The 21,705-nt window shown below is 42.4% G+C and overlaps 1 protein-coding gene across 6 annotated transcripts in view; it reads left to right on the top strand.

Annotated features, from left to right (window-relative positions):
* The window catches only part of LOC138973212 (cell surface glycoprotein 1-like), a 49,804-nt gene that overhangs the window by 15,406 nt on the left and 12,693 nt on the right, over positions 1–21,705 (top strand). Inside the window, exons 7-21 of one of the 6 annotated variants that reach the window (XM_070345925.1) lie at positions 284–300; positions 2,514–2,580; positions 7,008–7,079; positions 7,507–7,560; positions 8,141–8,158; positions 8,672–8,701; positions 9,314–9,385; positions 10,596–10,649; positions 11,279–11,350; positions 11,764–11,817; positions 12,478–12,549; positions 14,615–14,668; positions 15,306–15,377; positions 16,341–16,391; positions 19,406–19,462. In XM_070345925.1, coding sequence (XP_070202026.1) covers positions 284–300; positions 2,514–2,580; positions 7,008–7,079; positions 7,507–7,560; positions 8,141–8,158; positions 8,672–8,701; positions 9,314–9,385; positions 10,596–10,649; positions 11,279–11,350; positions 11,764–11,817; positions 12,478–12,549; positions 14,615–14,668; positions 15,306–15,377; positions 16,341–16,391; positions 19,406–19,462 — 816 coding nt within the window. Of the gene's footprint in view, positions 1–283; positions 301–2,513; positions 2,581–7,007; positions 7,080–7,506; positions 7,561–8,140; positions 8,213–8,647; positions 8,702–9,313; positions 9,386–10,595; positions 10,650–11,278; positions 11,351–11,763; positions 11,818–12,477; positions 12,550–14,614; positions 14,669–15,305; positions 15,378–16,340; positions 16,392–19,405; positions 19,463–21,705 lie in introns of all 6 variants that reach the window. The other 5 variants (XM_070345921.1, XM_070345924.1, XM_070345923.1 and 2 more) reach the window with 5 other exon arrangements.

The raw sequence follows: 21,705 nt of genomic DNA, 5'->3' as shown, positions 1-21,705 counted from the left end.
AACCTTCGCTATAATATGCAACCCAACTTGTCAACGCTGTTGGGCCTCCCCCTCAAACGACGCTTCCTGAAACCAATACTGATCAATCATTACGATACATTTTCTAAGTATCTGTCATTGCATGCAAACTAACGCCTCGGGTTGGCAGACTTTAGTCAAGCGATTTAATAATTCCCCTGATTGTGTGTTATTGTTAAGCAGGGATTTCAGAAGCTTTAGGTAAGTTTTCTGCTTGCATGACTTTTCTGTTGATCAAGAAATATGATGTTTCTCTGTTTTGCAGAACAAGCGTCAGACCAGGTATCTATTTCTGATCCTACTTGCATGCCTACAGTAGGGGGTGGGGAAAGCGAGGGTAGGGAAGAAAATGCTGGAAACAACAAAGAAAAGTGTACCTGTCCAAAGGAAAATATACGAAACGAGGGCTTCACTTGTCCGACCACTGTAAAGGAGCATCTTCTAAACGAAGAGGCCCTAGCAGATGAATACATAAGTGAATGTGTACCTTGCACATGTTCCACCCCAAAAGAGGAAGCAATCAGAGAAGTCCGGACTACGCCGGACACTCATTGCGATCAGTGTGGACGCGGACTTGCTCCGAAAGACGGATACCCCGAAAGCAAGGAAAGCCAAGCACAAGAACAAACAGATAGCGGCGAGTACTTTACCATAACCTCGATCATCATACCGTCTACCCCTCCCCCTACTCCGTCGTCTACCTGGACCTGGAGTCAATCTGGCTCTGTCACATCCTTTGCTGTACACGCAGCCCCGAGGCCACCTCCTTCCAAAACAACCGCCAGGGTGGGCGTGCAGAAAGATCCCGAGTCGCAGCGAAGAGTCCCCATCTGCACCTGCTGCGACCTCACTACGCGCGCACTACAGGCATGGGGCAACGAATGCGTACAGCCCAGAGTTCTTGTTCCTAACGTCACCCCTGCCTGCCCCTGTGTCTGCCCCCACAACCCTTACATGCCTCCCTGCACGAAGCCCCAGGCCATCTGCCCCCACCAAATCATCCTCAGGTTCGAGCAGGAGCAGGGTCCCGTGATGGGCCGGGCTGGACCTGCTTACAGGCAGCAGCCCCGCACGCCAGTCGCTGATGACGCCCGCTCAGACCACAGGAGCAACCGGCCCTCAAGACAGGATGCTTACTGGGCCAAGGCGTGTCCGCTTCACCTACATACCCTCCCTTATGAGTATGATGCAAGAGACCGCTACGCTGATCCGTTCATCAACATGGCCACGCAGTGGAGTGAACAAGAGCTGTATACTGTCGGAGCGATGGACGAGAATGACTGGTCCACGATCGTGCATTGTTCGTCGTCCAAGGAGCGCTTCCCTATGTGTGACGACTGCTATGAGCAGAGCTACAACACCTCCCTTGACATGGAATCCAGCCTGGCATCCTCTTTTGATGACCTCCCTTTGTCCAGGAACGCCTCTAGCCTCTTCAGGTATCTCTTTGACTTCGCCAGAGGGGTTGGAGCTGATGAGGGGGAGCAAGGTTTTGATGATCCGTGGAGAGGTTTTGATCAGCCAGGAAGAAATATTAAAACGCCACGAAACTCGAGAGACTCTTTTTTTGGAGTAAGTTGGAGGTCACGCCTTATCTCTCTATCTCTTTGTTAGGGATGCATATATACGAATCTTAGAAATTCGATTCATGTACCCTTGAAAATAATTCGAAGTAATCAGAGCCTGCGTTTAAAACGTCGTGGGAACGAATTTGCAAGCATTATTATTTACATACACGCGATTGCTGCTCCTGGGCCCTTCCTTACCCATCGCGGATTTAGAGTACACAGTTATATCTTTAACTAACGGTAGAAAAGAGCAGACGAAAGAAAGTAGCAGAAAAGTGTTTATTTTTATTTTTATTTTTTTTATAAAATATGTTTGTCTGACATCTAAACATATTAATAACATCACATACACCGGTACACTTCAATAAATCTATATGTAGGCATACTGTTATCTTATAACATCCTGATCGTATAGCAGAAAAGTGTTTGTATGTGTATGCATTGTACGCATGCTCAACTGCCATGCATGTATGTAAGTTTAGAATTACCTGAAGGCAATTCAAAAGTGTTCATTCGATCAATGGTGATACTGTTCAGTAATAAATTGTGAGCCCGTAAAATGAAATCGTAATTTTAGTTCCATTGCTTGGGACCCTCAATGCACCACCGGATTTTAGTGGCAAAAACATATCTGTAATATCCAATTCTTTACAAGTATAACGACATACAAAATATAAGGGATGAGAGGGGTGTTGATCATGTTGTCATCATTCTGTATTAGACTACAGCAACCATGTTGTCTTTTTAGCCATCAGCTATTTGGGGAAACAATAAAACAAAAATCACTCCAGCACTCCTCAGCTGGTCTGAAGAAAAAAAAAAGGAAAAACACCAACAACTGTGGGCATGTTTAAACACGTAATTCAGCTATTTCGAAAGAAATGAAAGTCATTTTGTTGGCCTCATGTTAATTGTACTTGTTATCAGGTGAAGGCGACGCAGACAAGCTTCTCGAGTGGCGTGCTGTCATCCGAATCAAAACCCACAAAAGAAGGCAAGTGTTCCCTCTTCAGTATTTTATTCTGATTGTATTCTTATTTTCTGTGTCAGTTCTGTTTTGTTGATTGTCTTCAAACAACCCAATAATTATGTAGAGTGACCAACAACTCTCGTCATTAGGTTTGTCAACTTTTATGTTTCTTCCAGCTGGAAATGTTATAGTCCACAGACATATAATTCTACTCCGCTCATTGAGAAGCTGTAAACCCTTCAGTCATAAATAAAATTAATTCTGGTTCTTTAAATTTGCAATCGTGTAAACTTGGATATGACTACTTTTCAGTAGTCTCCGTCTGTGAAAACATCTTTCCACCCTGACCTTGCTTCAAAGTGTGCAACTGTCAGTCGGAGACTGGGTCGGAGAGGAATCAGATTTGTACTGAAAGATTTATTAGGACGAATCTTCTTTTTTAGGTGAAATCTCCAGAATGTATGATTGTGCATTCAAACTGCATGCAATTTGCGGATTAAAAGATTTGGCACAAATGAACTGCATCACATGATTATGGTATATCAGTTTGCACCCGTTTTCGAGAATTAAGCGTGAAATCTTCGTCGGTGGAAGTAATCTCAACCGCGAAAGTATCTTTAGATTAACAAGAGGCGAAGCCTTCAAGGCTCCCGTAAGAAATCGACAAACAGTAACACAAACTCCGTCACACACACACACACACACACACACACACACACACACACACACACACACACACACACACACACACACACACCTACTCCATGTATAATTTTCAAAAGAAGGCAAACAGATAAAATGACTGTGTATTTGTTGTTGGTGTAGTTGTCCCTGAAGGAGATTTTGTGCAATCCTCACACACACACACACACACACACACACACACACACACACACACACACACACACACACACGACCGCACAAACACGCACGCACACACAGACACACTTTTAAACTGCATCAGCATAATATCATGGCAAAGTTTATCTACAATCATTAACCTACCCTAGAGCTTGCGTATCAAGATAATACATTCTTGGAATTGTCATTTGACAAAGAGTTAAAGATATGGGCGTCACGATGGTCACACTCAGACAGGTTCACATGAGGTTATTTTCCCTGGTCCTCGCACTCCGAAGTCTATGATATTTTCCAGTGACACGTTGTCCTGCTGGCATGCAGCTCCGCGTGCTTGGGCATGAACGGTCACCAAGAAGACCATTATCTGACTATGTGAAAGCTATTAAAGTCAATGACAAAAAAAACCCCATGTACTTCCTCACTGCAGCCCCGGGAAGCTTTTTAATCCTGTCTCACTCAATTATCGGGATGTTCCTGTGGTAGCACAACCTCTTGTTTAGAGTGCACTATGCACTATGTCTTTGTATCAGAGAGTTGTAAATGTAATGTTAATTTGTAAGGACGTCCTTTCCTGAAACAAATGAAGAGTTGGATTACAACGCTGCAGTGTTCTCTGCCCTGGATTGTAGCTTGCCCGTCGTAAATCAGCAGTAGATCTTAGGGTATCTACCATCAGTTTATCTGTCTTTTGCACTGCAGACACTAAGCAATAGGTACCTGCCATGTGGCGACTTTTTCCACTGCTGTCCTCAGTCTTATACTTTTCATCAAGACTTGTCACCATGCCGAGTGGATCTAAATTCGGAAGTCGTCATGTGGCTGAGGCATATCTGACATAGCGTCGATCTTGTTGTAGCTTATCAATCCTTTCTGAAACAAAAGGCAAAATGCGATTAGTTGTGATTACTACAACCTACACAAATATAAACAGTGTGTTGATACTGAATAGTCAGGTTATACAAGCCACTTTACCTATGCAGCACGGGAACCCTACACTATGCGAAACATGTCAAGTGACTCCAGCAGCTTAGCTTGGTTCTTAAAATAATTCCGATGGTCAACACAGTTAAAACACTATTCACAGTCCATTTTGAGGAGCAACTGATCGAGGTACTCTTTGAATCTGATGGTCTTGTTTGAGTGATAACGATCAACTCAGGAGGAAGAAACCAACAGAGGAAAAAAGGAACCACTAACATTAACCGCAGAAAAATACAGAATCACATGTACCATTATGTAGAACAAAATTCCACAGCAAGCTTTCTTTGGACGACTGTCGTTGTCTCAAAACTCGCATTCTTACCTGCTGTCCAAAAGAATCTAATCTTACGTTGTGCTGCCTTGAAAGAAAATGCCAACACAGACAAGGAAACTGTTGGAAGGTAAGTTTACCAAACGTTACAGACATTAGCGAATCATGATAGTGCGTGGGTGGCCGAGTGGTAAGCGCACTTGCCTCGGAAGCGAGAGGTTGCGAGTTCGACCCTGGGTCAGGGGGTTGGCAATTTTCTTCCCCCTTTCCTAACCTAGGTGGTGGGTTCAAGTGCTAGTTTTTCGGATGAGACAAAAAACCGAGGTCCCTTCGTGTACACTACATTGGGGTGTGCACGTTACAGATCCCACGATTGACAAAAGGATCTTTCCTGGCAAAATTGTTTAGGCTTAAGATAACATGTCTGTGTCTTTCGCTTAAGATAAAAATGTCCACCAAATACCCGTGTGACTTGGAATAATAGGCCCTTGAAAGGTAAATATGCGCCGAAATGGCAGCGATCTACTGGCCCAAAAAATTCCATCTCACACGGTATTCTGTAAAGGGCCTAGAGCCATAGGGTTAGGCACTTAAAAATATCCAGTTATTATTATCATTATTATAAACAGCAAACAATACAAACAAAGAGAGGAGTCTGGAATGAAACGCGATACATATCTAGGTAGATCTAGCATTCAAAAACTGTCTTTTAAATTCAAGGAAGTTGTTGCAAGGTACCAACTTTTACAGAAAGAACCATGACAGAGCATGTTTTTAAACTGAGGCAAAATCGTAATAATTTTGACTTTGAGAACAGATTCATTCCGTTTCCTTATATCTGCATGTTCAAGTAAATGGTAAAAAGTTTTTTACGGGCAGAGTAAGACTCTACTGCAAGTCTTGAAATTCACGTAGGTTTTTCGGGCCTCGGTCGACTCCAACCCAGAGTGGAAGTGCTATAGTTCCAATGGGAAGGCTGGGATTACACAGCCGAGTGTCATTCACTTCACGAATGCGATTGTGAGGGTGACCAACACTGGTTGACTCAGAAAGCGCAACAAATAAAAACTTGTCTTGGCTCTTGTGATCCTTCCTGCTCAGAGCTCTAATGGTGACCTTGGTCTCGGTGGTCTTTTCAAGCCATCCCTGAATATTCTGCTGCCAGCCTTCAACGTGTGATGCTCCGGGGGGGTCGACGGAAGGACGCAGTGGCGGTCTGCTCTCTGAGGAGACGCTCACTCAGTCTGGCTCAGCGACTTAAACAGTCAGTGTCGTAAGGCTTATTAGTAGGAAGCGGCCTGCGTCCGTTAGCTCGGAACATGACCAATACTGAACACCGTCGAAGTGACTCAGCAGCGGTAGCCTACAGTGTCATCTTCGGAGGGTAGCCTACCGCAGCGGCCTGACATCCTTCCCTGGAGTGTCTGTAAATTTGTGAGGGTGCCCAGGTGTCTGACCAGCACTGGTTGACTCATTAATTCGACAAGTCTGGCGGCGGAACGAAGTTCAGGGGTGGATGTTGCAGTGAGTGCTGGGACGGGGCGGCGTGGGAGCATACTGGGAAAAGGAACAAGCGTCGGGACAAGCAAGAGAAGAGAGGATGAAAAACAATAAAAAGAGAAGAAAAATAAAGAAAAAGAAGTGGACAATGAGGGCGACAACTGGAGATGTGGAGTCACAGACACATACACACCTCTCTCTCTATATTACGGGGCCAATGGCCTAGCAATTAAAAAAAAAACACGCACATTCAGAAAGAGAGAGAGGGGGAGGGGGGAGGCGGCACTCGGGCAGGCACATTCTGCCTTTAAGTAAAGGTATTACCCTATGTGCGGAGTGAAACCAAGCATTGAAACTCTCATCACACACACACACACACACACACACACACACACACACATACACACACACACACTAACACACACACACACACACTAACACACACACACACACACGCCGGCACACTGACACACTTACAACATCTAGGATCGTGCGCTTGCACAACCACCACCTCAGTCCTTTTGTATCCATTAATTTTTGTGTGTGTGCACTAGTCAAGTTTCGACTAGCCAAACATCACTGTCTCCGTATGAATGATCAGGGGTTTTCAGTGTTGATCATTTAGTTTCAGGCCAACATATTGACTAAATGTTTTGTTGTCGCGTCACACGATTTCTTTTCATTTGGTTTAAGCGTGTTTTATTCAATTTCTCATACACACGTTTCAAACAATAACAACATTAAGAACGTTAACAAGCAGATTGCTTATGGACACGTTCTTGAAATGATAATCAATACACATTCCGATAGCAAAACATTTCTTTTCATTTCATTTCAGACGATGAAGTGGAGCGACTGTGTCGAAGTTGTATCGACACCGTTGTTAGAGACCACGAAGAACAAAAAGGAGGTTAGTGACACACGATATGGCTGTGTTTTCTTTTTTTTTACTTCTTCAGCAAGCAAGGAGGGAAAACGAAGACATTTATAACAGGAAAGGATAAACGAGAAACATTTTACACAGATTGAGAGCCAGCGGTCGAGGTGAACAATGACTGTCGATATCTTTGTAAAATGTCATATTTTGATCAAAAAATACAAGCAACATTTATGTATCGATCGATTTCAGTTAAAATTATTATCATTTGTTACGATTGAACGGACACTAACATGCACTCGTTTGTAGTCTCGGCTAGTCGGCTAAATATGAGTTTTTGTCGGACTCTGACGTCACATGGCTCAAAGAAGGGAAATCCAATGTTCAATCGATACAAGGTTGTTAATACAAGCTTGTTATACTTGCTTTTAACTTGGTTGTGTCTATTACGTGATTGCAGATCCGTGCTGCGCCTGTGGTAAACCATCCACCAAGGCAAGCGAACCGTCGAAAGGTATGCATGACTCTGAATTTGTCTAGATTACTTCCTTCTGGTTTGAAAGGTCATGGTTGCGAATCACCACAAATACTATATCCAGACTCAGAGCATCCACCATATTTATACCACATATTAGGCCAAGCAAAAGCATTCAATGTTACGGATGTTTCATACGCTCCTTTTTATCAAAAACACGCACAATCAAAGAGAGAGAGGGAGAGAGAGGGGGGGGGGGGGAGGGGTCATTCGGGCAGGCACATTCTGCTTTGAATATAGGTACAACCCTATGTGCGGAGTGATACTAAGGATTGAAAATCTCAACACACACACACTCACACACACACGTACACACAGTGACTTACAACATCGAGGATCGTGCGCGCGCACCACCCACACCTCGGTGCTTTTGTATCCATTCATTAAAAGATGGGTGTTTTTGTTGTTGTTGCATTTTGGTCAAGTTTCGACTAGCCAAGCCTCACTGTCTCCGTATGAGTGATCCGGGGTTTTCAGTGTTGATAATCTAGTTTTAGGCCAACATATTGACTGAATGTTTTGTTTTCGCGTCACACGATTTCTTTTCATTTTATCTCAGATGATGAAGTGGAGCGACTGTGTCGAAGTTGTATCGACACCGTTGTTAGAGACCACGAAGAACAAAAAGGAGGTTAGTGACACAAGATATGGCTGTGTGTTTTTTTTTTTTACTTCTTCAGCAAGCCAGGAGGGAAAACGAAGACATTTATAACAGGAAAGCATAAACGAGAAACATTTTACACAGATTGAGAGCCAGCGGTCGAGGTGAACAATGACTGTCGATATCTTTGTAAAATGTCATATTTTGGTCAAAAAATACAAGCAACATTTATATATATATGTATCGATCGTTTTCAGTTAAAATTCCTACCATTTTTTACGAATGAACGGACACTAACATGCACTCGTTTGCAGTCTCGGTTAGTCGGCTTAATATGAGTTTTTGTCGGACTCTGACGTCACATGGCTCAAAGAAGGAAAATCCAATGTTCAATCGATACAAGGTTGTTAATACAAGCTTGTTATACTTGCTTCTAACTTGCTTGGGTCTATTACGTGATTGCAGATCCGTGCTGCACCTGTGGTAAACCGTCCACCAAGGCAAGCGAACCGTCGAAAGGTATGCATGACTCTGAATTTGTCTAGATTACTTCCTTCTGGTTTGAAAGGTCATGATTGTGAATCACCACAAATACTATATCCAGGCCAATAGCATCCAACATATTCATACCACATATTAGGCCAAGCAAAAGCATTCAATGTTACGGATGTTTCATACGCTCCTTTTTATCAAAAACACGCACAATCAGAGAGAGAGAGAGAGAGAGAGAGAGAGAGAGAGAGAGAGAGAGAGAGAGAGAGAGGTGGGGAAGGGTCATTCGGGCAGGCACATTCTGCTTTAAATATAGGTATAACCCTATGTGCGGAGTGATACTAAGGATTGAACATCTCAACACACACACACACACACACTCACACACACACACACAGTGACTTACAACATCGAGGATCGTGCGCGCGCACCACCCACACCTCCGTGCTTTTGTATCCATTCATTAAAAGATGGGTGTTTTTGTTGTTGTTGCATTTTGGTCAAGTTTCGACTAGCCAAGCCTCACTGTCTCCGTATGAGTGATCCGGGGTTTTCAGTGTTGATAATCTAGTTTTAGGCCAACATATTGACTGAATGTTTTGTTTTCGCGTCACACGATTTCTTTTCATTTCATTTCAGACGATGAAGTGGAGCGACTGTGTCGAAGTTGTATGAAAACCGTTGTTAGAGACCACGAAGAACAAAAAAGAGGTCAGTGACACACGATATGGCTTTATTTAAAAAAAATAATTTCTACTTCTTCAGCAAGCCAGGAGGGAAAACGAAGACATTTATAACAGGAAAGCATAAACGAGAAACATTTTACACAGATTGAGAGCCAGCGGTCGAGGTGAACAATGACTGTCGATATCTTTGTAAAATGTCATATTTTGGTCAAAAAATACAAGCAACATTTATATATATATGTATCGATCGTTTTCAGTTAAAATTCCTACCATTTTTGACTCACATGCGAAGCAAAAGTGAGTCTATGTACTCACCCGAGTCGTCCGTCCGTCCGTCCGTCCGGACGTCCGGACGTCCGTCCGTCCGTCCGGAAAACTTTAACGTTGGATATTTCTTGGACACTATTCAGTCTATCAGTACCAAATTTGGCAAGATGGTGTATGATGACAAGGCCCCAAAAAACATACATAGCATCTTGACCTTGCTTCAAGGTCAAGGTCGCAGGGGCCATAAATGTTGCCTAAAAAACAGCTATTTTTCATATTTTTCCCATTTTCTCTGAAGTTTTTGAGATTCAATACCTCACCTATATATGATATATAGGGCAAAGTAAGCCCCATCTTTTGATACCAGTTTGGTTTACCTTGCTTCAAGGTCAAGGTCACAGGAGCTCTTCAAAGTTGGATTGTATACATATTTTGAAGTGACCTTGACCCTGAACTATGGAAGATAACTGTTTCAAACTTAAAAATTATGTGGGGCACATGTTATGCTTTCATCATGAGACACATTCGGTCACATATGATCAAGGTCAAGGTCACTTTGACCCTTATGAAATGTGACCAAAATAAGGTAGTGAACCACTAAAAGTGACCATATCTCATGGTAGAAAGAGCCAATAAGCACCATTGTACTTCCTATGTCTTGAATTAACAGCTTTGTGTTGCATGACCTTGGATGACCTTGACCTTGGGTCAAGGTCACATGTATTTTGGTAGGAAAAATGTGTAAAGCATGTGAGTCGTATGGGCTTTGCCCTTCTTGTTTACGAATGAACGGACACTAACATGCACTCGTTTGCAGTCTCGGTTAGTCGGCTTAATATGAGTTTTTGTCGGACTCTGACGTCACATGGCTCAAAGAAGGAAAATCCAATGTTCAATCGATACAAGGTTGTTAATACAAGCTTGTTATACTTGCTTCTAACTTGCTTGGGTCTATTACGTGATTGCAGATCCGTGCTGCACCTGTGGTAAACCGTCCACCAAGGCAAGCGAACCGTCGAAAGGTATGCATGACTCTGAATTTGTCTAGATTACTTCCTTCTGGTTTGAAAGGTCATGATTGTGAATCACCACAAATACTATATCCAGACTCAGAGCATCCACCATATTTATACCACATATTAGGCCAAGCAAAAGCATTCAATGTTACCGATGTTTCATACGCTCCTTTTTATCAAAAACACGCACAATCAGAGAGAGAGAGAGAGAGAGAGAGAGAGAGAGAGAGAGAGAGAGAGAGAGAGGTGGGGAAGGGTCATTCGGGCAGGCACATTCTGCTTTAAATAATGGTATAACCGTATGTGCGGAGTGATATTAAGGATTGAACATCTCAACACACACACACACACACACACACACACTCACACACACACTAACACACACACGTACACACAGTGACTTACAACATCAAGGATCGTGCGCGCGTACCACCCACACCTTGGTGCTTTTGTATCTATTCATTAAAAGATGGGTGTTTTTGTTGTCGCATTTTGGTCAAGTTTCGACTAGCCAAGCCTCACTGTCTCCGTATGAGTGATCCGGGGTTTTCAGTGTTGATAATCTAGTTTTAGGCCAACATATTGACTGAATGTTTAGTTTTCGCGTCACACGATTTCTTTTCATTTCATTTCAGACGATGAAGTGGAGCGACTGTGTCGAAGTTATATCGACACCGTTGTTAGTGACCACGAAGAACAAAAAAGAGGTTAGTGACACACGATATGGCTGTGTTTTTTTTTTTTACTTCTTCAGCAAGCAAGGAGGGAAAACAAAGACATTTATAACAGGAAAGGATAAACGAGAAACATTTTACACAGATCGAGGTGAACAATGACTGTCGATATCTTTGTAAAATGTCATATTTTGGTACAAAAATACAAGCAACATTTATGTATCGATCGATTTCAGTTAAAATTCCTACCATTTTTTTTACGAATGAACGGACACTAACATGCACTCGTTTGTAGCCTCGGTTAGTCGGCTAAATATGAGTTTTTGTCGGACTCTGACGTCACATGGCTCAAAGAAGAGAAATCCAATGTTCAATCGATACAAGGTTGTTAATACAAGCTTGTTATACTTGCTTCTAACTTGCTTGTGTCTATTACGTGATTGCAGATCCGTGCTGCACCTGTGGTAAACCGTCCACCAAGGCAAGCGAACCATCGAAAGGTATGCATGACTCTGAATTTGTTGAGATTACTTCCTTTTGGTTTGAAATGTCATGATTGTGAATCACCACAAATACTATATCCAGGCTAAGAGCACCCAACATATTCATACCACATATTAGGCCAAGCAAAAGCATTAAATGTTACCGATGTTTCATACGCTCCTTTTTATCAAAAACACGCACAATCAGAGAGAGAGAGAGAGAGAGAGAGAGAGAGAGAGAGAGAGAGAGAGAGAGAGAGAGAGAGAGAGAGAGAGAGAGAGAGAGAGAGAGAGGTGGGGAAGGGTCATTCGGGCAGGCACATTCTGCTTTAAATATAGGTATAACCCTATGTGCGGAGTGATACTAAGGATTGAAAATCTCAACACACACACACACACACTCACACATACACTCACACACACACACACACACAGTGACTTACAACACTGAGGATCGTGCGCGCGCACCACCCCCACCTCGGTGCTTTTGTATCCATTCATTAAAAGATGAGGGTGTTTTTGTTGTTGTCGCATTTTGGTCAAGTTTCGACTAGCCAAGCCTCACTGTCTCCGTATGAGTGATCCGGGGTTTTCAGTGTTGATAATCCAGTTTTAGGCCAACATATTGACTGAATGTTTTGTTTTCGCGTCACGCGATTTCTTTTCATTTCATTTCAGACGATGAAGTGGAGCGACTGTGTCGAAGTTGTATCGACACCGTTGTTAGAGACCACGAAGAACAAAAAGGAGGTTAGTGACACACGATATGGCTGTGTTTTGTTACATTTAGTCAAGTTATGACTAAATGTTTTAACATATTTGGGGGAATCGAGACGAGGGTCGTGGTGTATGTGTGTATGCATGTGTGTGTGTGCGTGTGTGTGTGTAGAGCGATTCAGAGTAAACTAATGGACCGATCTTAATGAAATTTGACAAGAGAGTTCCTGGGAATGATATCCCCGGAAGTTGTTTTCTTTTTTTCGATAAATGTCTTTGATGACGTCATATCCGGCTTTTTGTAAAAGTTGAGGCGGCACTGTCACACCCTCATTTTTCAATCAAATTGATTGAAATTTTGGCCAAGCAATCTTCGACAAAGGCCGGACTTCGGTATTGCATTTCAGCTTGGTGGCTTAAAAATTAATTAATGACTTTGGTCATTAAAAATCTGAAAATTGTAAAAAAAATATTTTTTAAAAACGATCCAAATTTACGTTCATCTTATTCTTCATCATTTTCTGATTCCAAAAACATATAAATATGTTATATTTGGATTAAAAACAAGCTCTGAAAATTAAAAATATAAAAATTATGATCAAAATTAAATTTCCTAAATGGTTTTAAAAACAATTCCATCTTATTGCTTGTCGGTTCCTGATTCCAAAAACATATAGATATGATATGTTTTGATTAAAAACACGCTCAGAAAGTTAAAACGAAGAGAGGTGCAGTAAAGCGTGCTATGAAGCACAGCGCAATTACCACTACCGCGCCAAACAGGCTCGTCACTTTCACTGCCTTTTGCACTAGCGGCGGACTACGTTCAGTTTCATTCTGTGAGTTCCACAGCTTGACTAAATGTAGTAATTTCGCCTTACGCGACTTGTTTTTTTTACTTCTTCAGCAAGCAAGGAGGGAAAACGAAGACATTTATAACAGAAAAGGATAAACGAGAAACATTTTACACAGATTGAGAGCCAGCGGTCGAGGTGAACAATGACTGTCGATATCTTTGTAAAATGTCATATTTTGGTCAAAAAATACAAGCAACATTTATGTATCGATCGATTTCAGTTAAAATTCCTACCATTTTTGACTCACATGCGAAGCAAAAGTGAGTCTATGTACTCACCCGAGTCGTCCGTCCGTCCGTCCGTCCGTCCGTCCGTCCGGAAAACTTTAACGTTGGATATTTCTTGGACACTATTCAGTCTATCAGTACCAAATTTGGCAAGATGGTGTATGATGACAAGGCCCCAAAAAACATACATAGCATCTTGACCTTGCTTCAAGGTCAAGGTCGCAGGGGCCATAAATGTTGCCTAAAAAACAGCTATTTTTTACATTTTTCCCATTTTCTCTGAAGTTTTTGAGATTTAATACCTCACCTATATATGATATATAGGGCAAAGTAAGCTCCATCTTTTGATACCAGTTTGGTTTACCTTGCTTCAAGGTCAAGGTCACAGGAGCTCTTCAAAGTTGGATTGTATACATATTTTGAAGTGACCTTGACCCTGAACTATGGAAGATAACTGTTTCAAACTTAAAAATTATGTGGGGCACATGTTATGCTTTCATCATGAGACACATTTGGTCACATATGATCAAGGTCAAGGTCACTTTGACCCTTATGAAATGTGACCAAAATAAGGTAGTGAACCACTAAAAGTGACCATATCTCATGGTAGAAAGAGCCAATAAGCACCATTGTACTTCCTATGTCTTGAATTAACAGCTTTGTGTTGCATGACCTTGGATGACCTTGACCTTGGGTCAAGGTCACATGTATTTTGGTAGGAAAAATGTGTAAAGCAGTTCTTAGTGTATGATGTCATTGCTAGGTTTAGTTATTTGACCATGTCAAGGTCAAGCATGTGAGTCGTATGGGCTTTGCCCTTCTTGTTTACGAATGAACGGACACTAACATGCACTCGTTTGTAGTCTCGGCTAGTCGGCTAAATATGAGTTTTTGTCGGACTCTGACGTCACATGGCTCAAAGAAGGGAAATCCAATGTTCAATCGATACAAGGTTGTTAATACAAGCTTGTTATACTTGCTTCTAACTTGCTTGTGTCTATTACGTGATTGCAGATCCGTGCTGCGCCTGTGGTAAACCGTCCACCAAGGCAAGCGAAACGTCGAAAGGTATGCATGACTCTGAATTTGTCTAGATTACTTCCTTCTGGTTTGAAAGGTCATGATTGTGAATCACCACAAATACTATATCCAGGCTAATAGCATCCACCATACTTATACCACATATTAGGCCAAGCAAAAGCATTCAATGTTACGGATGTTTCATACGCTCCTTTTTATCAAAAACACGCACAATCAAAGAAAGAGAGAGAGAGATAGAGGGAGGCGGGGGAGGGAGCACTCGGGCAGGCACATTCTGCTTTAAATATAGGTATAACCCTATGTGAGGAGTGATACTAAGGATTGAACATCTCAACACACACACACACACACACACACACACACACACACACACACACACACACACACACACACACACACACTCACACACACACGTACACACAGTGACTTACAACATCGAGGATCGTGCGCGCGCACCACCCACACCTCGGTGCTTTCGTATCCATTCATTAAAAGATGGGTGTTTTTGTTGTTGTTGCATTTTGGTCAAGTTTCGACTAGCCAAGCCTCACTGTCTCCGTATGAGTGATCCGGGGTTTTCAGTGTTGATCATTTAGTTTCAGGCCAACAGATTGACTGAATGTTTTGTATTCGCGTCACGCGATTCCTTTTCATTTCATTTCAGACGATGAAGTGGAGCGACTGTGTCGAAGTTGTATCGACACCGTTATTAAAGACCACGAAGAACAATGCAGAGGTTAGTGACACACGATATGGCTTCATCAGCAAGCAAGGAGGGAAAGCGAAAACAATTATAACAGGAAAGCATACACGGGAAACATTTTACACAGATCGAGAGCCAGCGGTCGAGGTGAACAATAACTGTCGATATCTGTGTAAAATGCTATAATATAGCTATTCTGATGGACACGTGGGGGAATTCGAGGCCTGTGATTGGATGGTCTCAACATCATCATCAAAGCATAATGCTACGGAAGTCGGCCATTTTTGGTTCCGATTTACCCATCTGCACCACACGATGTTAACAATCGACAACAGCACACACTAACAACTTGAAATTCTTCTCGGGAATGTTTTTCAGCTTTACAGATGTCGATAGCATACCCTTTTCTGCTAACGTCCCGATGAAACAGCTGTGTTGTCAAATCGAGTTTTTTTTCCAAAGTCAGTGTGGCGCCTGCGCAAAAGTAATGCGCATGAGAAACGGCGTCTGCTATCAAAACCTGAGATCAACGCATCGACGCAAAAACTGTCATTTTGTAAGTTTGGAACAACAAATCAAGGTCAGAACAGCTATATAATCGCTATTGTATTTTCAGCGTAGCAATAGGGTCCGATATTTAGACTCGAACAAGTATAATGCGACTCGTCTTCGACTCGTCGGCATTATACTTGTCTCGTCTAAATATCGGACCCTATTGCTACGCTGAAAACACAATAGCTGTTATTTATGTCAAAAATACAAGTAACATTTATGCATCGGTCGATTTCAGTTACACTTCCTAACATTGTTTACGAATGGACGGACACTAACATGCACTCGTTTGTAGTCTCGGCTAGCCGGCTAAATATGAGTTTTTGTCACTCTGACGTCACATGGCTCAAAGAAGGGAAATCCAATGTTCAATTGATACAAGGTTGTAAAGACAAGCTTGTTATACTTGCTTTTAACTTGCTTGTGTCTATTATGTGATTGCAGATCCTTGCACCTGTGATGATCCGCCCACCAAGACAAGCAAACTGTCGAAAGGTATTTCTGAATTTGTCTAGATTACTTCCTTCTGGTTTGAAAGGTCATGATTGTGAATCATCAAAAATCCAGGCTGAGGGCATCCACCATATTCATACAACATAGTAGGCCAAGCAAAAGCATTCAATGTTTCCGATTTTTTTCTACCGACTATAGACTCGTGAAGGTCCCAGAGAACCTCCAAAATTCGGCATTACTTTGAAATGAAGACTCCAAAGATCATGTGTCGGCGCGTTCTGATAATCATCGGTCCACGCTATCGCTCAGTGGTCTCTCTGACATGATGAATAATTACTACGCGCATTAAAGGTACTGAACTTGTCAAATCCAGGTGCACGGAGCCCCTGGGGCTTTTAGTCATACCTCAGGCAGCTATCCGTTGGAAGAACTACCAAGTTTCATTGACTTGCACCCAAAGAGTCAAGAACTGCGATTTTTTTACGAATTAAAGGCACAGTAAGCCTCCCGTAAACCATCACAGATACGGTCAGGCTTTTACACACAGTACAAACACCCTTTCATTTAAACACTTACCGATTGAGAACATCCTAGGTGCCCTCCGTAAAGAGCGAACAATTTTCAAAGAATTTATTTTTGCGTGGTTTATCTTACCCCTGAGCCATCGTGAACCCGTGTGATCCAGTTTCCCTTTTTCACAATGTAGTCGTCAGTTAGTCATTTGAATGCAAATCGATGTCAGCTTATCTAGAATAGCACGTTTTTATGCACGAAACAAACGGCTGTGGTTCACAAGAACTCTAGCGATGGATTTTGACTGTTGAGAGGAACGGCGATATGCCGCATAAACCGTCGTCTGCTACGACCCTTGCGTGACCCTGCTTCCGGGCTTTTCTTTTTTCAAACTTTCACAACTTCGAATTGCACTGATCTTGTCTTGATGAAAACACGCTGTCAATTTATTATTTAGATTTTAAAAGTTAGGTCTAGCGCAAAAACGCACCACGGTCCAAAAACTTTCTGATTATCATCGATCCACGGCTATCGCCAGTTTAAGGGAAGTAACTCATTTTTGACCTGAGTTTAGGATGGGTCCAAAAAATGTTCGAGACAATCTGCAAAATTAATTCTTTAAAAATTGCTCGCTCTTTACGTAGGGCACCTAGGATGTTCCCGTTTGGTGAGCGTTCAAATGGAAGGGTGTTTGTACTGTGTGTAAAAGCCTGACAGTATCTGTGATGGTTTACGGGAGGCTTACTGTCCGGGCGTGATTTCCTGGATATTCATAACAGCCATCCAGCACCAAAACGAGGCGCCATTGTTGTAAAGGGCCAAGTCCACGAAAATAAATTCTTTGAAAATTTCTCACGCTCGACAGAAAGCAGCCAGGATGTTCCCGTTCGGTGAGCGTTTAAATGGAAGTATGCTTGTACTGTATGTAGACGCTCGGGGTCTGTGATGGTTTACGGGAGGCTTACTGTGCCTTTAATTTCGTACTCGGACCCGGCTGGTCTTGGCCTATTTTTGGATCTAAATTTAGATCAGGTAGATCACCACATCATGCACAAAAAGACACGTCACTAGCAAACTATGTCAGACGTCATCATGAGTTTGTGTAAATCAAAATGGAGGCCGGAATCACTTAGTTGAATCGAACTCCGACCAAACACCGCGTAATAACTAGGTTAATTTATGCACTCGCGTAACTACCCAACGACGACATCTGTGAAGCTCGACAGTTTCTTGTTCACTTTCTTTTCTTTTCTGTATTTGGTGAAAACGACGTTAAACACCAAATAAAGAAAAGAAAAGAAAGTGAACAAGAAACTGTCGAGCTTCACAGATGTCGTCGTTGGGTAGTTTTGGGTTTGTTTTACTACCATAGGAGGATTTTTGAACTGTAAATGCACTCAGCTGCAACAAAAACGCAAAACGAAGGCTGTGAGCTGCACTGTGCCTTTAAAGGGAAATCTATCAAAACAAGAAAACAAACAGAGTTATCTCCCATATGTTTTTCGCTAATGTTTCTGATAACAGACGAAATACGAACGTGATTAGAATGGCCGACTTCGACAGTGATCTCCGTTCTGTTCTTCACAGTTATGATAAAGACATCGTTCTAAGGTCAAAACAAGTCAACATTTTGAGACTGCTGTGGGAAGGAGACCGTGATATTGTTGCATCACTCCCAACTAGGTACGGAAAAAGTGTCGTCTGCTTCGTAGCAAAAGTTGATTATCACGTGACACTTTTGCCATATTTAGAGTTGTTTGCACAGTAAATACATCCGCGAAAGATAGCTCGCTTGAAAGTGTCTTACATAACAATTCCTTTCTAAAATTTAAAAATTACACAACACCATGAAAAATCATTATCAACGATCGCGAATCTGCTTATATCAATAACACATTACGAAAAGCTCTAAATATGTAAAAAATCGATTTCCTCTCCAGAGAAGGAAAACCAAGGCATCCTGTCAGGGATAAATGAGACCCGAAGGGAAGTAACTCATTTTGACCTGAGTTCAGGATGGTGTCGGCGAGCCTTCCCAAAACAATAATATGAACCTACTCGTCTTTGGCCCCTCTAAAGTTCATTGCATCTCCTTTACATTAACGTTGGGGGGTCCTGGGACTCTCTACATGGAGCATTTGTAGGGAAACCTGCGTGACCATATTGCAGTTCGGTTGGCCTAGTGGTAACGCGTCCGCCCCGTGATCGGGAGGTCGTGGGTTGGAACCACGGCCGGGTCATACCTAAGACTTTAAAATTGGCAATCTAGTGGCTGCTCCGCCTGGCGTCTGGCATTATGGGGTTAGTGCTAGGACTGGTTGGTCCGGTGTCAGAATAATGTGACTGGGTGAGACATGAAGCCTGTGCTGCGACTTCTGTCTTGTGTGTGGCGCACGTTATATGTCAAAGCAGCACCGCCCTGATATGGCCCTTCGTGGTTGGCTGGGCGTTAAGCAAACAAACAAACAAACAAATATTGCAGTTGTTTAGACAAGACTGTTATACTGGCTTAACACTTGCTTGTGTCCATTATGTGCTTGCAGATCCTAACTGCACCTGTTGTATTGATCCGTTCACCGAGAAAAGCAGACAGTCGCCAGGTATGCATAACTCAAAACATCCACCATATTCATACCACATATTAGGCCATGCAAACACATTCAATGTTTCCGATTCCCCTACCGGCCCATTTTTGTCCTACCGACAATTGGACTTTTTTTACCCCTCCAAAAAAAGGAATGACAAAACACGATTGTGCAGACTTTACAAGGAAAGTGACTCTCTTCCGACAGCCAGGGGACAGTAAATCGCCAAATGCGCCTGTGTGAATAAAAACAAAGAACAACGTCCCACCAACCCTAATTGCTTTCGGCCGTGTCTTCGGAAACAAACATCATATTTGTCCCTTGGACTTAAAAACCTAGCTCCTTCCTCTGAAGAGTGGAATCTCTTGCGACATTAATTTCCCGTGGTGTCATTTACGCAAAATGTGTACATCGATCGATCGGCTACGGTTCACAACCGATTATTTGCAGTAACCGTTAGCACGCATGGTTTCCTAAACACCCTTGACCTCAAGGCAAACCCAGTCAAAACAAGTTGTCAGCGATCAGTGCGAGCATGCGATCATTCCCGCAACAAATGTTTTCCTCCGATGAGTATCCTTTCGAAATAAAAGGGTATCTTATTTAGCGCACACTGTATAATTAACATACACATCGGAGTTAGTTGATCGTCGCAATGACGGGTCTCTTCGGCACTGTTTGGGGCATCAATCTGCCACAGCGCTTGAAAAGCCTGAAGCCGGTGTCATGAACTGAAAACTCTGCCTGAACAATCCTTCTCATTGCGGTCAATGCGCATGCGCCAATCTTGGACTTAAAAAAAATGTGACCCTTTGACCGAACGAACATGGGTTAGGGTTAGGATTAGGGTTAGGATTAGGGTAAGGGTTAGGGTTAGGGTAAGGGTTAGGGTTAGTTTGTTCACGACCTGATTAATCTCCCCATGTTAGCGCATGCGCATTGACCGCAATGAGAAGGATTGTTCAGGCAGAGTTTTCAGTTCGTGACACCGGTCCTTATAATTGAGCCCAAAGTCGACATCGCAAAGTCTTTTTACCAAAACTCAGTGCTAAAGCTTCGCAAAGTACACTTCGCGCAGTCGACTTCGCCCAGTTAAGGACAGGCCTGACAGAGGTATTTCCGGAAAACGTCTGTTGAGAAAACTGCAATGGAATTCATATAACTAGAGCTAGGGAATTGGGAGTACGAGTGTGAGGGGATTGAGATAACTGAGTGTAGGGTATTGAGATAACTTAGGGAACTGAGTGTTAGGGTAGTGTTATCTCAGGGAACTGAGGTAACTGAGTGTTAGGGTAGTGATATAACTTAGGGAAGTGAGGTAACTGAGTGTTGGGGTATTGAGATAATTTAGGGAACTGAGGTAACTGAGTGTTAGGGTATTGAGATAACTTAGGGAACTGAGTGTTAGGGTATTGAGATAACTTAGGGAACTGAGGTAACTGAGTGTTAGGGTATTGAGATAACTTAGGGAACTGAGGTAACTGAGTGTTAGGGTATTGATATAATTTAGGGAACTGAGGTAACTGAGTGTTAGGGTATTGAGATAATTTAGGGAACTGAGTGTTAGGGTATTGAGATAACTTAGGGAACTGAGGTAACTGAGTGTTAGGGTATTGAGATAATTTAGGGAACTGAGTGTTAGGGTATTGAGATAATTTAGGGAACTGAGGTAACTGGGTGTTAGGGTATTGAAATAATTTAGGGAACTGAGATAACTGAGTGTTAGGGTATTGAGATAATTAATTAGGGAACTGAGGTAACTGATTGTTAGAGTATTGAGATAATTTAGGGAACTGAGGTAACTGAGTGTTAGGGTAGTGAGATAATTTAGGGAACTGAGGTAACTGAGTGTTAGGGTATTGAGATAATTTAGGGAACTGAGTGTTAGGGTATTGAGATAATTAATTAGGGAACTGAGGTAACTGATTGTTAGAGTATTGAGATAATTTAGGGAACTGAGGTAACTGAGTGTTAGGGTATTGAGATAATTTAGGGAACTGAGGTAACTGAGTGTTAGGGTATTGAGATAATTTAGGGAACTGAGGTAACTGAGTGTTAGGGTATTGAGATAATTTAGGGAACTGAGGTAACTGAGTGTTAGGGTATTGAGATAATTTAGGGAACTGAGGTAACTGAGTGTTAGGGTATTGAGATAACTTAGGGAACTGAGGTAACTGAGTGTTAGGGTATTGAGATAATTTAGGGAACTGAGGTAACTGAGTGTTAGGGTATTGAGATAATTTAGGGAACTGAGGTAA

This window comes from Littorina saxatilis, linkage group LG8 (genome assembly GCF_037325665.1).
Source record: "Littorina saxatilis isolate snail1 linkage group LG8, US_GU_Lsax_2.0, whole genome shotgun sequence".
Lineage (NCBI taxonomy): Eukaryota > Metazoa > Mollusca > Gastropoda > Littorinimorpha > Littorinidae > Littorina > Littorina saxatilis.
This window is presented reverse-complemented; position numbering and strand designations above follow the sequence as displayed.